The following is a 17,882-nucleotide window of genomic DNA, read 5'->3' as shown; positions in this document are numbered from 1 at the left end:
GGGCTCAGTGGCCGCACGGCCACCGTCTCACGCGGGCATCGCCCTCCCGCCCGGCCGGGGACACGCAGGGTGGGTGCCCGGTGCCCGCGGCCCCCCGCGCCGGTGCCGGGCCCCGCTGCGGCAGCGTGGCGGTGCGGCTGGCGGGGAGCGGGAGGGCACGCTGCCATCGGCGCTGCTGACTAGCAGGCAATTTTTGGAAGGGCCGGGGCTTCCCAGCCGGCTCTGGAAATGCTGCAGACTCAGGATTTTGTTCTCTCCGCTTGGAAAGGCGAAGGAAGCCTCGTCCAGCTCCTGCTGCCATTCGGCGGAGGACGGAGCGGCACGGCGTTTGCTTAGCGCAGCAAGGCCGAGCCCTTCGCGGCAGCCGGGGACCCGCAGCGGGGAGGGCGGGTGGCACGGGGCCCCTTCCCGGGCTGCGTCGCTGAGGATCGGTCCCTTCCCCGGGATGCGGTAACGGGAGGAGAAGGGGGGTACGGGGGTGTCACCGGGACGGGGACCTTGCACCACGGGGGCTCAACGCACGGCTGCTCCCGGCATTCCCGACCCAGGAAAAGGCACCATGGCAGCCTTCGCTCACCACGTCCCAGCCCGCTGCGGAGAAACTGCGTGCGGGGACCCCGCTGCCGTCACCGGCGGGCGATGGCGCAGCGAGGGCGGCTTTGCTGTGGCCGGTGCAGGGGGACCCCTCGCCCCAGCCCTTCCAGCCAGCCCCGTCTCCGCTCCGCTCCGCAAACCTCCCCGGGCAAGCGGGTGCCAGCACCCCGCAGCCTCCCCAGCCCGGCTTCGCCCCCCTCCCGGGGCAGCGGCGGCTCTGGCCGGGGAGCAGGAGCACCCGCGTCGCCGTGCGCGCCGCGGCGTGCAGAACCCGCGCCTGAAATAGGACAGACGTCATCCGCAGGCCTAGAAATCCTGCCTGTGCCCGGGCCGAGGCGGCCGGCTGCCTGCTGGAGCAGGGCTGGGGAACTGGGGGAACTGGGGGAACTGGGGGAACTGGGCTGCCTGCACCACTGGCAGCTCCTGTGACAACCCTCAGCCCAGCTGACACCCCGCGCTGGGTGCAGAAATGCCGGTTTCTGGGTGCAGAAATGATTTCTGGGTGCAGAAATGCTGGTTTCTGGGTGCAGAAATGCTGGTTTCCTGGTGCAGAAATGCCGGTTTCTGGGTGCAGAAATGATTTCTGGGTGCAGAAATGCTGGTTTCCTGGTGCAGAAATGCCGATTTCCGGGTGCAGAAATGCCGGTTTCTGGGTGCAGAAATGCCGATTTCTGGCTGCCCCTGGCACCAGGCGGTGGGACTGGGGAGGGGAGCAAGGGGACCAGCGCCGTCCCCTCTTCTCCAGGGCCATCTCGTCTCCATTTGCCCCCTGCTCCCCCTAAACCCGGTCCTTTCTCCCCGCCGTCGCCTCGCGCACCCCGGCAGCTCTCGGGAGAGGTCCCAGCACAGCCATGCTGCGCGGTGCTGAGCTCCCGGCGCGGCGAGCCTTCCCGCTGCCCCTCCATCCTGCATCCCCCCGACGGGCTGTAATTAGCCCAGCGCACAGCTAAATTAGCCGTGCCGACGTGTCCCACGCTGCCGGGCTGCGCCGCGGGCTGCGGGTGGCGGCGGGGGGGCGGCCGCTGGGGACCGGTGGAGAGATGCAAATACCGGGTTGTAAAAGCTGATCGCCGAGTCGAAGAAAATGGGGAAGCTGAGCCGCCGCCGCGGTCACCGGCGAGCTCCCGCGACCTTCCCGGAGCTTCCCGGCACGGCTCGGCACGGCTCGGCCCAGCAGCACCCGGCGTGAGCTCCGCGTTCAGCTCTCCTCCTCCAGCGGCTGGCGGGCAGAGAGCAGAGATTTAATAAGGCCTGCAATAAACCCAATTCTTCCCCACCAACCTGCTTTTTTTTGGTACGAATTTCTCCTTGCTTTGATTTTTCTTGCTAAAATGCAACGTAGGAGCAACCCCGCTTAAACACCCCAGGCGCGGAGCTCGGTGGAGCCTGTCGAAGCGCCGAGGCGATGGCGCACGGCGCCCAGCCGTGCCAGCGGCTGCCGCAATACCGAAGAAACCGCGCTGGCGGCTGCACCCCCGCCAGACCCCGGCGTGGGAAAGGGCTGCGCCTCCCCGGCACGTGGCTTAATACCATCTCCTTCACCAAATCAGCCAGCAGAAACGCCTGTTTTCCTCCTGGAGCTTAAGCGCGTGCGAGGGACAAGGCGCATTCCTCCGGCTCTGAAATATTGATGGACCTGGAGGAGAGAAACAGGAGAGGCGGCGCGCCGCCGGCCTGCCCGCGGCCTCGCGCTCCTTTGGGCGCCGGGTACGCGGGGGCTGCGAGAAAAGCACCCCCAACCCGCGCACGAGACCGCGAGCGACCCTTTCTTTCGCCTTCGCGGTGAGCCCTTCTCCCCCACGCCGCTCGCCTTTCATCTCGTCCCCAAAAGACGCGATCCGGCGTTTTCTTTCTCTCTAGCATCCGGTTATACGCGGTTTTATCGTCTGCCGAGAGGCTTTTCTCGCACGGGATTTACCGCTGGAAACTGTCTCGCGTAGCGGCTCCGTGGGACGGCCAGGGATGGGCAGAGCCGGGGTGCTGCCTGCGCTGCCTGCGCTGCCTGTCCTCTGCCGCAGGGCCCCAGCGCAGAGCGGGGACGGTGGCGCGCAGCAGGGATGGGACAAGCGGGAGCAGATCTCCGGCTCCTCCGGCAGCGCCGTGCAAGGCCGGGAGAGGCTCCCCGTCTCCGAGCCCTGCACGCAACTCCTGCATCGGCAGCACCGAGCCCACCTGGGCACGCAAATCCCCCCACTGGCGTGCAAATCCCCCTCGCTGGCGTGCAAATTCCCCTGGCTGGTGTGCAAACCCCTCGGCTGGTGTGCAAATCCCCCCAGCTGCCGTGCAAATCCTCCTGGCTGCCGTGCAAATTCCCCCGGCTGCCGTGCAAATCCCCCTCGCTGGCGTGCAAATTCCCCTGGCTGGTGTGCAAACCCCTCGGCTGGCGTGCAAATCCCCCCAGCTGGCGTGCAAATCCCCCGGCTGAGGCTCCCGAGGGGTGTTTGCTCCCAGCCCTGACGCTGCTCACCCCTGGGTGCACACCCGGGATTTCACAGGGGTGCAAAAGGCCTGCAGCGTGTGTGCACATGTGTGTGTATGTGTGTGTGCACGGCTGTGCACGGGTGTGGTACATGAGAGTGTATGTGTGTGCATGAGCGCATGCGTGTGGACGCAGGTGTGGACGAATTCCCACGTGCACACGCGTGCCTGTGTGCGCGTAAGTGTGTGCATGTGCCTACATGTGCACGCGTACATGTGTGCGCGCACATGGGCCCCTGTGTGTGCACGCATGCCTGCAAGTGCACGTGTCTGCTGGTGTGCGTGCGCATCCCTGTGTGTGCACGCATGAGTGCACACATGTGTGCAAGCGTGCGTGCGCAAACACAGGCATGAGAGTGCACACGGATGTGCAGGCAGGCGCGCGCTCTGCCTGCACGCAAGTGCACTGGGGTGTGCGCACATCTCCAAGTGTGCATGCACGCGTGTGTGCGTGCATGCCTGTGCGTGCCCGGGGCTGTGAGCACACGCGTGCAAGCCCGGGGCTGTAAGCATACGTTTGTGCGTGCCCGGGGCTGTGAGCACACGCTTGTGCGTGCCCGGGGGTGTGAGCACACGCCTGTGCGTGCCCGTGGGTGTGAGCACACGCGTGCAAGCCCGGGCGGGACTCGAACCCGGGTCCCGCCGCCGCTTCCTGGGGGCGGCCTCGAACCCGCGGCCCCGCCTCGCCCTCAGCGCCGGCACCCTGCGCCCCTTCCCGGCATGCCCCGGGCGGGCGGGCCGCACCACGGCGCCCCCTGGGGGTTGTAGTCCGCGGCGGGGGCGGCGGCGCGGCGAAGAGCGCGGCGGGGACTACAACTCCCAGCATGCCTTGCGCGCCCCCCTCGCGCAGACGCCCTGACCGCGCCGGGCTACCGGCGGCCGCCATCTTGATTCGCCGGCCTCAGCGGCGGCGTGGGGGGGGGAAGGAAAGGTGCGGGCGGCGTAGAGCGAGGGGACGATGCTGGCCTCCCTGGCCTCCCGCCCGCCGCCACCGGGGCTGGCGCGGCTCCTCCGGGCGCGGCTGTCGCCGTCACCGGCGGCCTACGGGGCTCCGGCGGTGGCTGAGAGGGCCGGGACGGCCGGGCCGCGCCTGCTGCCGGCTGGCGCCGCTAGGGGGCGCCGTGAGCTCACGCCGCCGCCGCACGCGGGGCTGCTATGGCGAGGCGCGGCCGGGGGGGGGCGACGGCGGGGACCAGGGGGGGCGACCCCGGGAACGGGGCTGGGGACGGGGGAGAGACCCCCGGGAACGGGGCCAGGCCCCTTGGGCTCCCCCCTAGCAATGGGGCCCGGCCCGGGGGGCTCCCCCTTAGCAATGGGGGGCTCCCCCCTAGCAATGGGGCCCGGCCCGGGGGGCTCCCCCTTAGCAATGGGGGGCTCCCCCCTAGCAATGGGGCCCGGCCCGGGGGGCTCCCCCTTAGGAATGGGGGGCTCCCCCGTAGCAATGGGGCCCGGCCCCGGGGGTACCCCTGTAGCAGCAGGGCCAGGCCCCACCGGCTCCCTCCTAGCAGTGGGGTCAAGCCCGGGGGGCTCCCCCATAGCCGTGGGGCCAGGCCCGGGGGTCACCCCCGCAGAGACGGGGCCAGCCCCACAGGGGACCCCCGCAGCGGAGGGGCCGAGGCTGCAGATCCCAAAGCCGGCCCCGCTGCAGACCCCCCGGCCTCGCACCACCGGCCTGGCCGGTGCGGGCTGCCCGCTGCCGTCCAGCTTCGCCGCGTCCCTTGGGGAGCCGGCACCGTGGCCCTGGGGCGCCGAGCGGTGCTGCCGTCGCGGAGGAGACCCCGGCGGGCGACGGAGCGGAGACGGGAGCTGCCCCCCGGGAGCCGCGCTGCCTGCCCTCGTCGCTGCCCTGGCTTACTGCTACCTCAGGGACCACCTCTCCAAGGGTGACTATTGCCGCTCGCCGTCCGGGCTCGGGAGGGGGCTCGATACGGAGCAGGGGAGCTTGTGCCCCTCGGGAAGGGGGGTGTGGGGGTCCCTCCTTGGAGATGGAGCCTCCCTGGGCTGGGAAGCCCTTCGGGAAAGCGTTATCCTTCATCCCTAGCCCAGAGGTGTGCTGGGCCGTGCTAGATACCCCAGGTCTCCTGGGGTGTGAAGATAACGATGCTCACGTTTGCTCACGTTTGCCACCGAGATAAAAGAGCCAGCGCCCATCAGCTGCGCCCCAGACCGTCTCCGGGGAGGGTTTTGTGGTGTGTGCGGGGAGAGGAGGCTGGCAGGGGAGGGTTGGAGCTGTCGGGGTGCGTGTGTAAGGAAGAAACTCTTCACCGTGAGGGCGGTGAGGCGCTGGAGCAGGCTGCCCAGGGAAGCTGTGGCTGCCCCATCCCTGGAAGCGCTCAAGGCCAGGTTGGACGGGGCTCTGAGCAACCTGGGCTGGTGGAAGGTGTCTGCCCATGGCAGGGGGTTGGACCAGATGATCTGTGAGGTGCCTTCTGCCCCAAACCCTTCTGTAATTCTATGATTCTCCGCAGGGCCAGCTCTCTCTAGTCCTCTGCTTTGACTGTAGGATATTTTGGGCAAGTACAAAGGTCTGGGAGTTGGAAGGGGCTGAGTTAATACCCCGATAAGCCCAAGGTTTCTCACGGAGTGATTCATGTCCACCCCGCTGTGGCAAGGAAGCAGTTAGGGGATGGCCACAAGCCCTCGTTGCCACAGGTTTGGATCTAGAAAGGCTGGCGTGTGCATCTGAGCTAAAGCGCATGGGATAGTCCCGGTCGGGGCAAGTCGCACGCTTTTGGGTTGATGTGTAACTTGGTTTGCGCCGCGGCAAGTCCTGTTCTCGGCCCTCGTGCGGCGTTTTGTGTTCGGGAGTACTCGGGGCGCTTGGTCTCTCTGGCCCAGGTTGTTGTCACCCCGCTCTCCTGCCGCAGGACAGGAGATGGAGTGGCCCGGGCGGTGTCGCGGGACGCGTTTGCTGCTCTGCTGAGTGCCAGGCAACCTTCAGACCTTCGGCTGGAGGAGGGCAGGATCCAGGCTCGGTCCCAGCTGCGGAAGAGGAGCCGGTGCGTGCACGAGGGGGTGCTCGCTGCTTGCCGGTTCGGGCCTGCCGGCAGCGAGCTCGTCCGCTGGTGCGATGCAGGCCTGGGGCAGGAGGGGCTGTGACTTTGGAGCAGGACACGTACTCACCCGTTTCAGGCACATCAGAGCTCGGTTACCCTGTGAGAAACGCGCCGGCTGCTGGGCTGGGCTGCCGGGTTGGTCACCCAGGAGGTTTCACCATCGTTACGAGGAGTCTTGTGTAATTAGTGCTTAGGAAAGGTCTGCGAGACCGAGGCCTGGCTTTGGTGCCGGAGCCGGTTTGTGGATCGGTTGGTGTTCAGAGCCGGGCAGCCACATGGCTGTGGCTGCAGGCAGAGGGGACGGAGCCACAAGCACCCCAAAACCCGCAGCCAGGGAGGCGGGGAGAGTGCGGGAAGCCGGCGGGATGCTTTCCCGGAGAGGGCAGGGATGCGGCTGCACAAGGGCAGGCCTGGATTGCTCAGGGGTCCCCGTGGAGCTCGCGGAGCCGTGCTGTGCCATGGGGAGCCTTCCCCTGGCTCTGGCTCTGCGGGTGGCTTTGGGGAAGCCCCACGTTGTTCTTTACCCAGTACTGCGTCCAGCCCGGGGGTCCTCGGCACGGGAAGGACATGGAGCTGTGGGAGCGGGGCCAGGGGAGGCCCCAGCGATGGTCCGAGGGTGGCCCAGCTCTGCTGTGAGGGCAGGCTGAGAGCTGGGGGGGTTCAGCCTGGGGAGGAGGAGGCTGCGGGCAGAGCTGATTGCGGCCTTGCCGTGCTTAACGGGGGCTTGTGAGAAAGGGGGGGACAGGCTTTTTAGCAGGGCCTGCTGCGACAGGACAAGGGGGGATGGTTTTAAACTGAAAGAGGGGAGATTCAGACTGGATAGAAGGAAGAAATGTTTCACGCTGAGGGTGGTGAGACACTGGCCCAGGTTGCCCAGAGAGGTGGGAGATGCCCCATCCCTGGAAGCATCCAAGGCCAGGCTGGACGGGGCTGTGAGCACCCTGATCTGGTGGAAGATGTCCCTGCCCATGGCAGGGGTGGGACTGGATGGGCTGGAAAGGTCCCTTCCCACCCAAACCCTTCTGTGACTGGGAGGAGGACGTGGTGCTGGGCCTGAGGTGCCTGAACGCTCGGTAACTCGGACACCAAAGGTCGTTTGGTCCCAACTGCCTGGATTTTACCCCGTGTCTCGGGCAGGGCTGCGTGGCCCGTGCTGCTGGTGCTCTGCTGCAGTGCTGGGGCCAGCGAGCAGCCGTCGTCCCCAGGAGGGACACAAACTCACCCGCTGCTCCCCTCTGACACCCTCAGCCTGGCGAATTGTCCTTGAGACAGCGCACAGCCCAGGTAAACCCGCAGTGCCCACCCATCCCGGCTTTCCTAATAAGACCACAAGCAATTTGTGCTCTTAGTTTAGATGCAGGTCTGCACCGGTGACATCCGTCAGCCAAAATAGCTCCCCGCGGCGCGCCGAGCGCCGTTACCTTCAGGGCGGCGGAGGAAGCGTTGAGGTTTGCGGTGCAGCTCGAACCTCTGCGGCGCGGGCTGCTGGGGCGAGCCGAACGCGCGCCTGGTTGCGTGCTCGTGCCCCGAGAGAGGCACCCTCGCCCCAGCAGCCGGGGACGGGGCGCACGGGACAGGGGTTAGGGCGACAGGTTAAAGATGCAAGGCAGAAGGCCGAGCTGCGGGCACAAATGGCTTGGAGAAAGGAGGCGCAAAATGTTGGGGGGAGAGCGGGAAGCACCTGAAGGCTGGGGAGAATTGGGGAGAATCGTCCCAGCTTCCCAGTCGCCCCGGGACAGCTATACTGGCTGCGCTGGTTTTGAACCGCTCCGGCTCCAGCAGCTCAGAGCTGGGTGCTGTCCCTACCCTCTGCAGCCAGGAGGTGTCCGTCTGAGCCCGCCGCAGGGGCTCGCTGCCCTGCTGTGGTGGCTACAAACCTCCGGCCGAGGCTGTGACCGCCTGGGCTGACAGTGCCAGCTGCCCCCCGTGCCCGCTGCGCCCCGGAGCCCGCCGCTCCCGGGGTCTGCGTTGCAAACACGGGAGAAAATCTTTGTTTCTCCAGTTGTCGCAGTTGGTTCCCTGCTGGAACCCCGGGTGCCCCAGGAGGACCTTTCCCCTCCGCTCCAGCCTTTTCCCAGGCTCATCCCACAGCACTTTCCGAGCCGGAGACTGGCAGCGCCCGCGGTTGGAAGCGGAGGTGGTTTGCTACAGGCGTGGGTGATCTCCGGCAGGCTGGGAGAGACGGGGCTCCCAGGGAGGAGCAATCCACGTCCCTGGCTGCGTCCACGGGGGATGCCCGGGGGATCTCTCGCCTTACTGTTCCAGCGGGCTGAGCGTCTGGGTTTGGGCTAGGAGAGGCGAGGAGGGGACTGGTGCAGCCGGGCCGGGGATTCAGCTCGCGCGCAGGTTCCCGCGTCTCTGCCTCTGACGGCGTTTTGGGAACTGCTGCTCAGGCCTGCCTTCCCCAGCGCCCGGCACCGGGGCTTGCAGGGAGGCTGTGGTAAGCCAGCCAGCGAGCAGCGGGTTTTGGAGTAACCTGCTCGCAAAAATAGATCCTTCCTAACCCATGGTGTTTGGTACGAGCTGTAAGCACAGGCCCGGCCTTCTCTGCTGCGGCGGCCTGTGCCACCTCCGGGTTATTGGGTGCGTGAGTGCGTTTTGGTGCTAACTCGCTTTCTCTTCTTTCTCTCTTTTCAGAAGATGCTCTGCTGGAAGCTGCGAGGGTCAACAACGTTTCGGAAGTCAACAGGTGAGCGGGCGTTAGAGAGGTGTGAGAGCACAGGGCTGCCGAGGGGTGGGAAGGCAGGAAAGCTCTGTCAGCGCTCGGGAAGGGGTGGGCTCGTCCTCCTTACCCGCTGTGACTCGGCACTGGTTCGTGTTCTGGTGGGCGTCCCAAGGCACAGTGCCCACGCCCTTGGGGTGCTCGCCTCGCCGTCTCGGGTCCTGAATGGGAGGGACGGTGAGCACAGTTACCTGTGAAGTGGAAGGTGGATCACAGATCTGGGTGAGGGTCAGCAAGGCTCAGGGCCGGGTCCTGCCCTGGGGGCACAGCAACCCCAGGCACCGCTGCAGGCGTGGGGAGGAGCGGCTGGGAGCTGCCCGGCGGGAAAGGGCCTGGGGTGCTGGTCGACAGCCGCTGGACATGAGCCAGCAGTGTGCCCAGGTGGCCAAGAGGGCCAGTGGCACCCTGGCTTGTGTCAGGACCGGTGTGGCCAGCAGGAGCAGGGCAGGGATGGTCCCCCTGCGCTGGGCACTGGTGAGGCCGCCCCTCGAATGCTGTGCTCAGCGCTGGGCCCCGCACCCCAAGGCGGCCATGGAGGGGCTGGAGCGTGGCCAGAGCAGGGCAGCGAGGCTGGGGCAGGGGCTGGAGCACAAGGCTGGGGAGGAGCGGCTGGGGGAGCTGGGGGGGCTCAGCCCGGAGAAGAGGAGGCTGAGGGGAGCCCTCATCGCTCTCTGCAACGGCCTGAAAGGAGGCTGGAGCCGGGGGGGTCGGTCTCTGCTCCCCAGGAACAAGCGCTGGGACGAGAGGGAACGGCCTCAAGCTGCGCCAGGGCAGGGTTGGGTTGGGCATGGGGAAAAACTTCTTCCCCCAAAGGGCTGCCAGGCCCTGGCCCAGGCTGCCCAGGGCAGGGGCTGAGTCCCCATCCCTGGGGGGATTTAAAAGCCGGGGAGATGTGGTGCTTGGGGCCATGGTTTAGTGGTGGCCTTGGCAGTGCTGGGTTAACGGTTGGACTCGATGATCTTAAGGGTCCTTTCCAACCTTAAAGATTCTGTGATTCTATGATTCTATGGATTGGCTTGAGCGCTTCCCAGGATGGTTTGCAAGCAGCAGTGCTGCATTAACGAGATACGTCTGCTGGCAGGGCAGCGCTGACCTCATCTGCAGCGAGTGCCAGGGACTGAGCCTGGAGCTGTGTGGGGGAAACAAACGTCCTGAAGACGCAGGGTGAAGAGAAGTGGCTGAGAACCAGGCAGAGCTGCTTGTCCAGCAGAGCTTGGCTGCCCTGCCTGGTCTCTCTCAGTAACCCAGTGGCGATGAGGTCTCCCGTGCCCCAAGTGCTGCCCTCAACAAGCACAGAATTAAGATTTTTTGGTAGCCCGGCAGCTTGCACAGGACGGGAGCAGACATCGCCACTCTCCTGTGTTCCCCACGCCTGATTTTTCTCTCCGGCTGAGGTCTCCCGCCCAGCGCAGGCGTCCAGGGAGCTCGGCGCTGCGAGCTGCTGTCCCTGCGTCCCGCTGCGGCGGGGAGGAGAGCCCTCCTGGCCCGCGGCCAGGGGATGCTCCTTCCAGTCTCCGGGATCGCAGAGGAAGCAGCCTGGCTCTGCTGCAGCCCGGGGCTGAGATCTGGCCTGGATCAAGGGCCGAAGAGGATATTGGTGTGCGGTTAATTGGCACATGTGTTCTGCTGCTTGTAATTGCAGGAAGCTGCTGCTTAGGGATGTCTGGGTGATTTGTGAGCCTGGGCAGGCGGAGCAGCGCGGGGGACGCTCTCTGCTCCCCCTGATTCGGGAAGGGCTGGCGGCCGTACGCGCTCCGGCTTTGCCGCACGGCCACGGCCTCCCGCCTTCTTTCTCTGCTCTTTCCTTCCAGTCCCGCTCCCCGGGGAGCTGCCTCCCCCCTGCACGCCCCCGGTGTGCGGCGCTCCCTGCCTGGCACGTGCCTTCACCTGGCACGGGACGGTGAAAACTCCTGACTCTCTCCCTGCTCAGGCAGCTTCGGCCTCTGCTTTACAACAAACTTCCACAGCCCGGGATCTCCACAGCTGCTGCAGAGCCGACAGCGGAGGCACGAACCGCGGTTGCATTAAGGGCTCTTGCCACCTGCAAGGGGTAAAGCCCAAATGCGGCGCTGGCGGGGCGGGAGCGTGACATCGAGCCGAGCGCCCTGGGCTGCGCCGGGGAGAGGGCAGCGCCGTCCGCGGGCTGCGCTCCCCCGCTGCTGGCGGTGAGTTAGGAGAGCGTGGCAGGGTTTTCTAATATACCTTTAGACTCATTTAACCTCTCTCCCACGGCCTAATGTCGTGGTATAATAACTTCAAGGCAGTGAAGAGCCGGCAGCGCGGTAGGGCTGAGCTCCTGCGCGCCGTCTCGCCCGGGCTTCACGGAGCGATTCAAGACACGCGTTCTCCGCTCGTCAGCAACCCGCCTCGTTAGGCCGTGCCAGGAAAGCCGAGCAGAGACGCGCTGTTGCTCGTGTCGCGGAGCTGATGTTGTTCGGTTCTCCAGCCTTTTGGCTCAAAGGCTGTTAGAAGCAGCAGCCAGATGTTTATAATTCTGCCGACCGCGTTCTCTGGTACACGCTCTCTTCATCCGCTGCTGGGGACTTGCTTTTCCTTGCTGCGCGAACGGGGGAGCTGGCCTTTTCCACGTGCCTTCTCCAGCTGACGGCTTGTCGTGCCCTTTGCGCCCTCAAACATCGTAACTACAATGAGTAGGAAATGCAATCTTTTGGTCTGAAGCGTAGAAAATGGACGTGTGGGAGAGGGTGGTGTGAGGCACAAAGAAGATAATTCTGAAACCATGAGTTAAGTTGTAGTTGTGCTTAACTGCGGAGGGAAAACGGGGTAGAGAGAGGCTCCAAGGGGGTTTGGGGCAGAGGCTGTGCTGTCAGCAGAGGACTGAAGAGGTTTTAGGATAACTGCGTCCCTCATCCCAAGAGAGTTCTGTGTCCTCTCTTGGAAGAGAGCGACTCCCTTCCTCACCCTAAAAGCCATCTGTAGGATGACAGGGTCAAGGCTGTCATCCTTGGGGAAAACCGGGGAGAAGGAGGACCGGAATGCCGGCAAGGATCACCGGCAGCTGGTTCCTAAAATGAACGATCGTCAAAGAACGGGAGGTGCGGGGGTGCGGGCCTGCGTGGCCATCATCTGCTGCCTGTTGAGGTGTGACGGTGACCGGGCGCAATGAAGAGCAAAGCAATCTTTCCCGTAGGAATTAATGGAATGAGGGGATGGAGGGGTCGTACGTGGGGACTTCAGGAATACGCCTTACGTACAGCGGGACGGGGCGCGGGGCGTGGAGGGGCAGAGCAGCAGCAGAATCAACCGGAGCAGATGCTGGCTTTTTGGAGGCTGGCTCTTCAGAGCAGGTCACCCTTCCAGAAGATCTCAGCCTCCCCATCCTGTAAATCTTCCAGCGTGGGTCTTCTCGCTGCCTCTTTCCCCGTGTTTAGTCTCATCTGTAGTAGCAGCACATCCACGCGGGTGAGGAAGCGGACGGCACTCCTCCGATCACGTTTCGCCAGGCTGCAGGCAAACGCTGCTTCGTGCCAGCTGTCAGGACGTAAATGGAGGTGGAAAATAAGCGATACAGTTAGGCAAATTTAAAAGCACTTGATCTTGGAAGCCAAGCTGTCCCGTGCCTGCCCGGACCTTCTGTCTGGGAAGCCAAAGAACCGCAGGCACGGGTGAAAATCGGGCTGCAGGAACCGAAGGGAGGGTTTGTGTCGGGGAGCCTGGGGCAGGGCGGGAAGGCAGGGTCCGGCTGCGCCCGGGGCTGGGCTGCGCTGGCGTCTCTCCGAGTCTGGGCCAGGAGACGCGCAGAAGGCAGCCGCGCTCTGCTCACGGCCAGCGCGCAGAGCACCTCACTCCGAAAGGCTTCCTCCGGGTCCTTTTTTGCTGCTGAGCTGCTAAACGGGGAGAGCGATGAGACAGAATGAGGGTTAGTTCAGCTGGTAACTAGAAATTTCTCAGTCAGGCTTGGAAAGAGTAAGGTTATGAATATCGGAAACGATCGGAGACTTATGCTCAGGGGAATTTCACATTATTCCGACCAGCAGCTTCTCCCTCGGGTGAGGATGAGCAGGCCTTTCAAACACGGCAGGCGGACCTGACGTTAACGCGCAGGATAGCATTGCTGCGGGAAGGATCGCGCGTCCGAAGGCTGGAGCCAGCCCCTGAGCCGTCGGCTCTCCTCTTCCCTCTGCCTCCTCGCAGTTCCCAGACGGGTTTTCCCATCTTTACCCGCTTGTTAAATGTGAGAAACCGGGCTGAATTCTTCATCGAGCTCAAGGAAGGTGTTAACTTCTGAGACCGTTCCCTTTGGAGCGTGTGGCAAACCAGCTCTTCCCTTCGAGCCCCCCATGCTGTTAGCCAGTACAGAAGATAACACCTAATTAACGCGGGTGGCTTCATTTCCCTCAACCTCAGTTCTTCCGCGCCTTTGGAGGGAAAGCAAGAAGCCAAGCCGTAAAGAATTCCTGCCTCCATCCCCCTTGTGTTTATATTCAGTATTAATATTGATTCTCTGTGTTCCAGCTTTGTTTCTTAATAAGCCACCCGCAAAAGTGCAGAGTTTCCTCGCCAGATAAATGCGATGGAACAGTGTTCTCATCGGCCCTGGACGGCTGTGACTCATGGAAACGCGGCGCGTACCTCGGGTGGCTGTGAGCAGGCTCATTCGTAACAGCAGGCAGCGACCCACATCTGCGTGTTCGTGGGATCTGGAGAGGAGCAGGTGCTCTCCTGCTGCCGGAGCGACCCAGCCAGGCACGGTGGTAGGGCAGAAAGCTCCCTGTCCGCTCCTGCAGCTGCTTCTCCTCTCTCCAGGCGGATTTTTAGATTGCAGGAACAGCTAAGTCAAGCTCGATGGCCCCAAACGGTGATCTCTGCCTTTTGGTCAGGCAGCCGAGCATCGAGCATCGCTCATCTTGTCGGCTCTGACTCATCCTGGCGCTGCCTCCTCCTGGGCTGTGTCTGTCTCTTCTCCCTTCTTTTGTAGGCAACAAAGCTCGTGGAGCCAGAGCTCAGGGTGGGGCTTGGCCCAGCCTGGGCTGCTGGCCATGGCGGGGCTTACACCTGATAAACGGTCCTGATCCCAACGACAGGAACGCCCCGCTCTGCCCAGGCCGGGGGAGAATCCTGGTGCGTTACCAGCCTCTCCGTCCCCTGCTTTGAGTCCTCTGACAGCGTGACGTCTCCCCTTGCTGCCGCAGGGAGGGTTGCTGCCCGCCGGCACGGTGCTCCGGGGCCGTTCGCTCCCCACGTAGTTATACCTCGGATCAGTCGCAGGAACGCTGACGTGGGACGCGCTCCGGAGCGTACGGCCTACGGGGGACCCGTGCGGGCAGGGCCGGACGGGTACGACGATACCTCTGGCCCTGGGCGTACGCCGTCACGCTGGCTCGGCCCGCTTTTGGGGAAGGATTAACCCGGAGGCTGCGGTCACCTGCAGGAGACCGAGCCGAAGGTGCGCGGGCTGCGTTAGTTGCTGCGCTGGCTGAACCGCATCGTGGTGGTGGGGACCGTGTCCCTGGCACGCTGGTGGGGTGGGCTGGAAAGGAAGGCTGCTCTTCTGGAAGGCTGCGAGCCCGTTCTGCTCTGGGGCGCGTGCGACGTGGCGGGACCTGGGCAGTCCTCCCGCCTAGACCAGAGCAGTATTTGTCCTTGTCTTTTACGCCTTTTGTATCTTTTTATCTTTAAATGGCTCGGAGGAGCAGAGTCAAGCTGCCAGGGCCACAGTAGATCCGCGAAGACGAGTCTGTTTCTAGGTAAAACTGATCGTGCTCCTCCTGGAGGTTGCGTTTCGGTCCTCCCCAGCCCCAGGGGTGGGCTAAGGTTCAGCAGCACCTTCCGTTTGCTTCCCATCTCAAGGGTTTCTTAAAGAATTCAGGAACTGCATATGAAATCACAGAAAAAAAACCTCGGTAGTGAGTCAGGCTTCGGTGACCAACCTGGAACAGCACCCTCCTCGGTCCAGGGACGGATTTTTTGAAAGTCCCTTGGCTGAAATGAGCCCAAATCGGAGCTGAACGTGAGCCGTTTGCATCAGAGCTTCCCAGAGCTCAGCCCCGTTGGTGGGGTTTTCTTGGGAGCTGGCAGCCCCGTTTCTGCCCGGACTGGCAGGCCCGCCGGGGCTGTGCTGCCCACGCCGCCGTCCGGAGCTCCCGGCAGAAGGTCGTGCCCGCGGCTGGGAAACCATCGGATCACGGGAAGGAACGCGGGCCTTTACGGGAGCAGATATCCCATCTCGTACCCGTCAGAGGTAATAATAATAATAATTAGGTAATAATACTTAGCAGGACTGTGAGTATCGTGCGTGGGGCCCTATGCTCGAGGGACGCCTGAATGCTTTGTAGGGTAAATGGAGGAGTCATGTCAGCGGCTAGCGAAGCGTGCCTGCCTGTGGCCACCGGCCAGGCGCGTACCTTATCTTCTGTCCTAAACAGCTGGGAACCGTCTTCAGCAGTGGCAGTGAGGGAGGGCTGGAGACAGGATTGGAAGATTATTTATAATTGCATTTATTTCTATCGCTACACGCTTTATGTGATGCTGTTTACCCTCGCCGGGCCTGTGTTTGTTAGTATACATCTGAGCTAATGGACACCTGGGTTTTTTAGGATAAACACATGTTTTTCCTGTAAGTATCCCCTTTAATCTTTCCTCCTAAAGCGTGGACCGAATTATACAGCACTTTGTTTCAGTGGAAGTTTTTGACTGGTTATTGAGTTTGATTTGGCGCGCGGCCTCGGGGGCTTGGAGCGGATACAACAGCCCAGATTTCTTCGCGCTGGCTATGAAATATCGGAGGAGGCGCTGTGCTTTCCTGTACTGGATGGCGGGGAACCGAAAGGGGACAGCCTTTAGCAGGCAGCGCCGCGGAGCAGCTTTCCCGAGCAGGGCAGCAAGGACCGGGGAGGAAAGATGGGAAATAAAAGCGGTAACTTCTGCTGTCGCTGCTCGGTTCCTCACCGGTTTCGCAGGAGCGTTTTGCTTTAACGCTTCCTCTGTAGTGACCTTTTTTCATGCTCCTCGTTGTGTTTTGTCCTCCCAGGACTGACGGTGTTTGCACGCTGAGTCATAAGACCGATTTCTTTGCGGTCGGCATCCAGCCAGCCGCAAGAGACAGACGATCTCACGCCTCTTCCCAAAACAGCTTCAAACCCTTTACCAGGCCCAGATCCCTCCCCCTGGAAGCAGGCACCGACTCATCTGGCGTGGCTGGATGCGTGGTAGTTTCTGTGTGTGTGCAATACATCTGGTAGCCATCGCAGGGTTAATTCCGATTAATGATGGTGTTTATCACTGGGGCAGCGGCGGGGCTGGGCGCAGGATCGCCTCCGCGTGGAAGTGGCCTGGACATCCACCAGTGATGGGGACGAACGGGAGCAGTTATTCCACTTCCCTCACAGCTCGGGAGCCAAGGAACACCCAGGGAGACGGCAGGCAGCAGGTTTAAAACAAATGCAAAGCGCTTTCTTGTGCAGCACAAACTGTGAAACTCGGTGGATGCTAGGGAGCCTGAGACTCGAGTTCGGATCCGTGCAGAGTAAGCCTAGCAGGTAGCCACGTGCCACCTCCGGCGCGTCGTGGCTTGCCAGGAGTTAGGATGTTATGCTCAAATCCCTCTGCAAACAGTGATTACTCATGTTCTTCCCCCAGCTATCGGCTACTGGCAGAGGGAAGACTGTCGGGCTGGAGCGGTATTTTTCCAACGCGCACCTTAGCCGTCGCGTTGCGGTGACTTGGGACGTCAGCAGTGAACGGGGCTCCTTCAGGGGAGGCTGCGTTTTCTTTTCCCCCCAGCCCCTGGTGATGCCAACCGTAGCACACCGGAGCCGGCAGCGAAGCCGGCACTTCTAAGCTCCTGCGCTCCCCTCTTCCCTGGGGAGAGGCGGGAGGCAGGGTGTGTATCTCTCCCTCCTTTTCTCCCTCTTTCAGCCTGGTTTGAGCAAAAGCAAAATCTACTGGTGGTACTGGAGCATCTCGCAGGGGGTGTAGAGACGGGACGAAGACCAGCGTCTCGCCGTGTGTCTGCGTCAGCCTCTTCGTGTTCGCGTCGTGCCGCTTCGCCTTTCCCCATGGCGTGCGTAATTCTTGCCCGCGGTGCTTTCGCCCGCCCTCTGTGCCCTCAGACAACCCTGGGAGCTCGGTTTCATATCTGAAACTCAGATTTATAACAGCTTCCCTCTGATTTTGGAAATTCATTTCCATGTCCCCTTCACGCTGCCGGGGTTAGGGGCACCGTCCCCTCCGGCACCCCCGTGCCCTGCCTCCTCGGGACCCGCGGGGAAAATGCGGCGCCTCTCCTCGTCCCTTCCCTCCCTCGCCTGGTTTGAACCCTCGCACCGCGCCTGCCCGGCGCCGGTGCGTTCCTGTGGTTTCAGGTGGCGTGGCCCTGGCCCCGAGATGATCGTGAGGGGTTCAGAAGCAGACGTGAGCTCTCTCGAGGAAGGCGTCAGCAAGATCAAAGGCTTTTCGGCGGCTCGCCTGGTTCCCCTGCCCGGGCAGATCCTTTCCCGGGCCTCTAACAGGGGGACGGCGCTTTCACGTTGGGAGACGTTGTTGAGTTTAGATGTTTTTCATCCCTCCCTCTTCTGCAAGTCCTGAGAGGGTGAGCGGGTCCGGGGGTGCCCCCCGCCCCTGCAGTTAAACAGCGACATATTGGGGAAGGAGCGGGGGAAAGGTTTAAGTGGCCGAGAGCAACAGAAGCTATTGTTGTTGCAAAAGTTCAAGTTTCCAGCTTCCTCTTCCTCCAGCTGTCGGGAGGGAGCGGCGGGCACGCTGCCGGCACTGAGCACAAACTCAAACATGCCCTCTGGGCTCGGCTGGGAGCGCGGTGTCACCGAGTTAGTCACCCAGAACCCCAGCAGCGGGGTGAATAGCCGGCACATCTGTCCGGCGGCGGCGGTGGGGGGAGAAGGCTCGTCGACGCAGCCGACTCGGGCTCTTGTTCCCTTCTGGGTGGATCAAAGCGGTTGAAGCTTCGGGAGCCGCTGTCCGGAGGTAAAACACCCGTACGGGCAAAGCGGTGGGTGCCGCTCTGCCCGGGCTCCTCCGGCGAATTCCAGAGCAGGCGGTGATGTTCTGCTGGC

General features: G+C 63.2%; 1 protein-coding gene across 1 annotated transcript in view; it reads left to right on the top strand.

Moving 5' to 3' along the window:
* Positions 1-4,030: 4,030 nt before the first annotated feature.
* CLPB (ClpB family mitochondrial disaggregase) overlaps positions 4,031-17,882 on the top strand; it is a gene marked incomplete at its 5' end in the record, with an annotated part of 92,292 nt that continues 78,440 nt past the window's right edge. The window contains 2 exon segments of the mRNA XM_082304467.1: positions 4,031-4,955; positions 8,766-8,817. Coding sequence (XP_082160593.1) covers positions 4,031-4,955; positions 8,766-8,817 — 977 coding nt within the window.

The sequence above is a fragment of the Platalea leucorodia genome, assembly GCF_965183815.1.
Source record: "Platalea leucorodia genome assembly, chromosome: 2".
NCBI classification, from domain to species: Eukaryota; Metazoa; Chordata; class Aves; order Pelecaniformes; family Threskiornithidae; genus Platalea; species Platalea leucorodia.
This window is presented reverse-complemented; position numbering and strand designations above follow the sequence as displayed.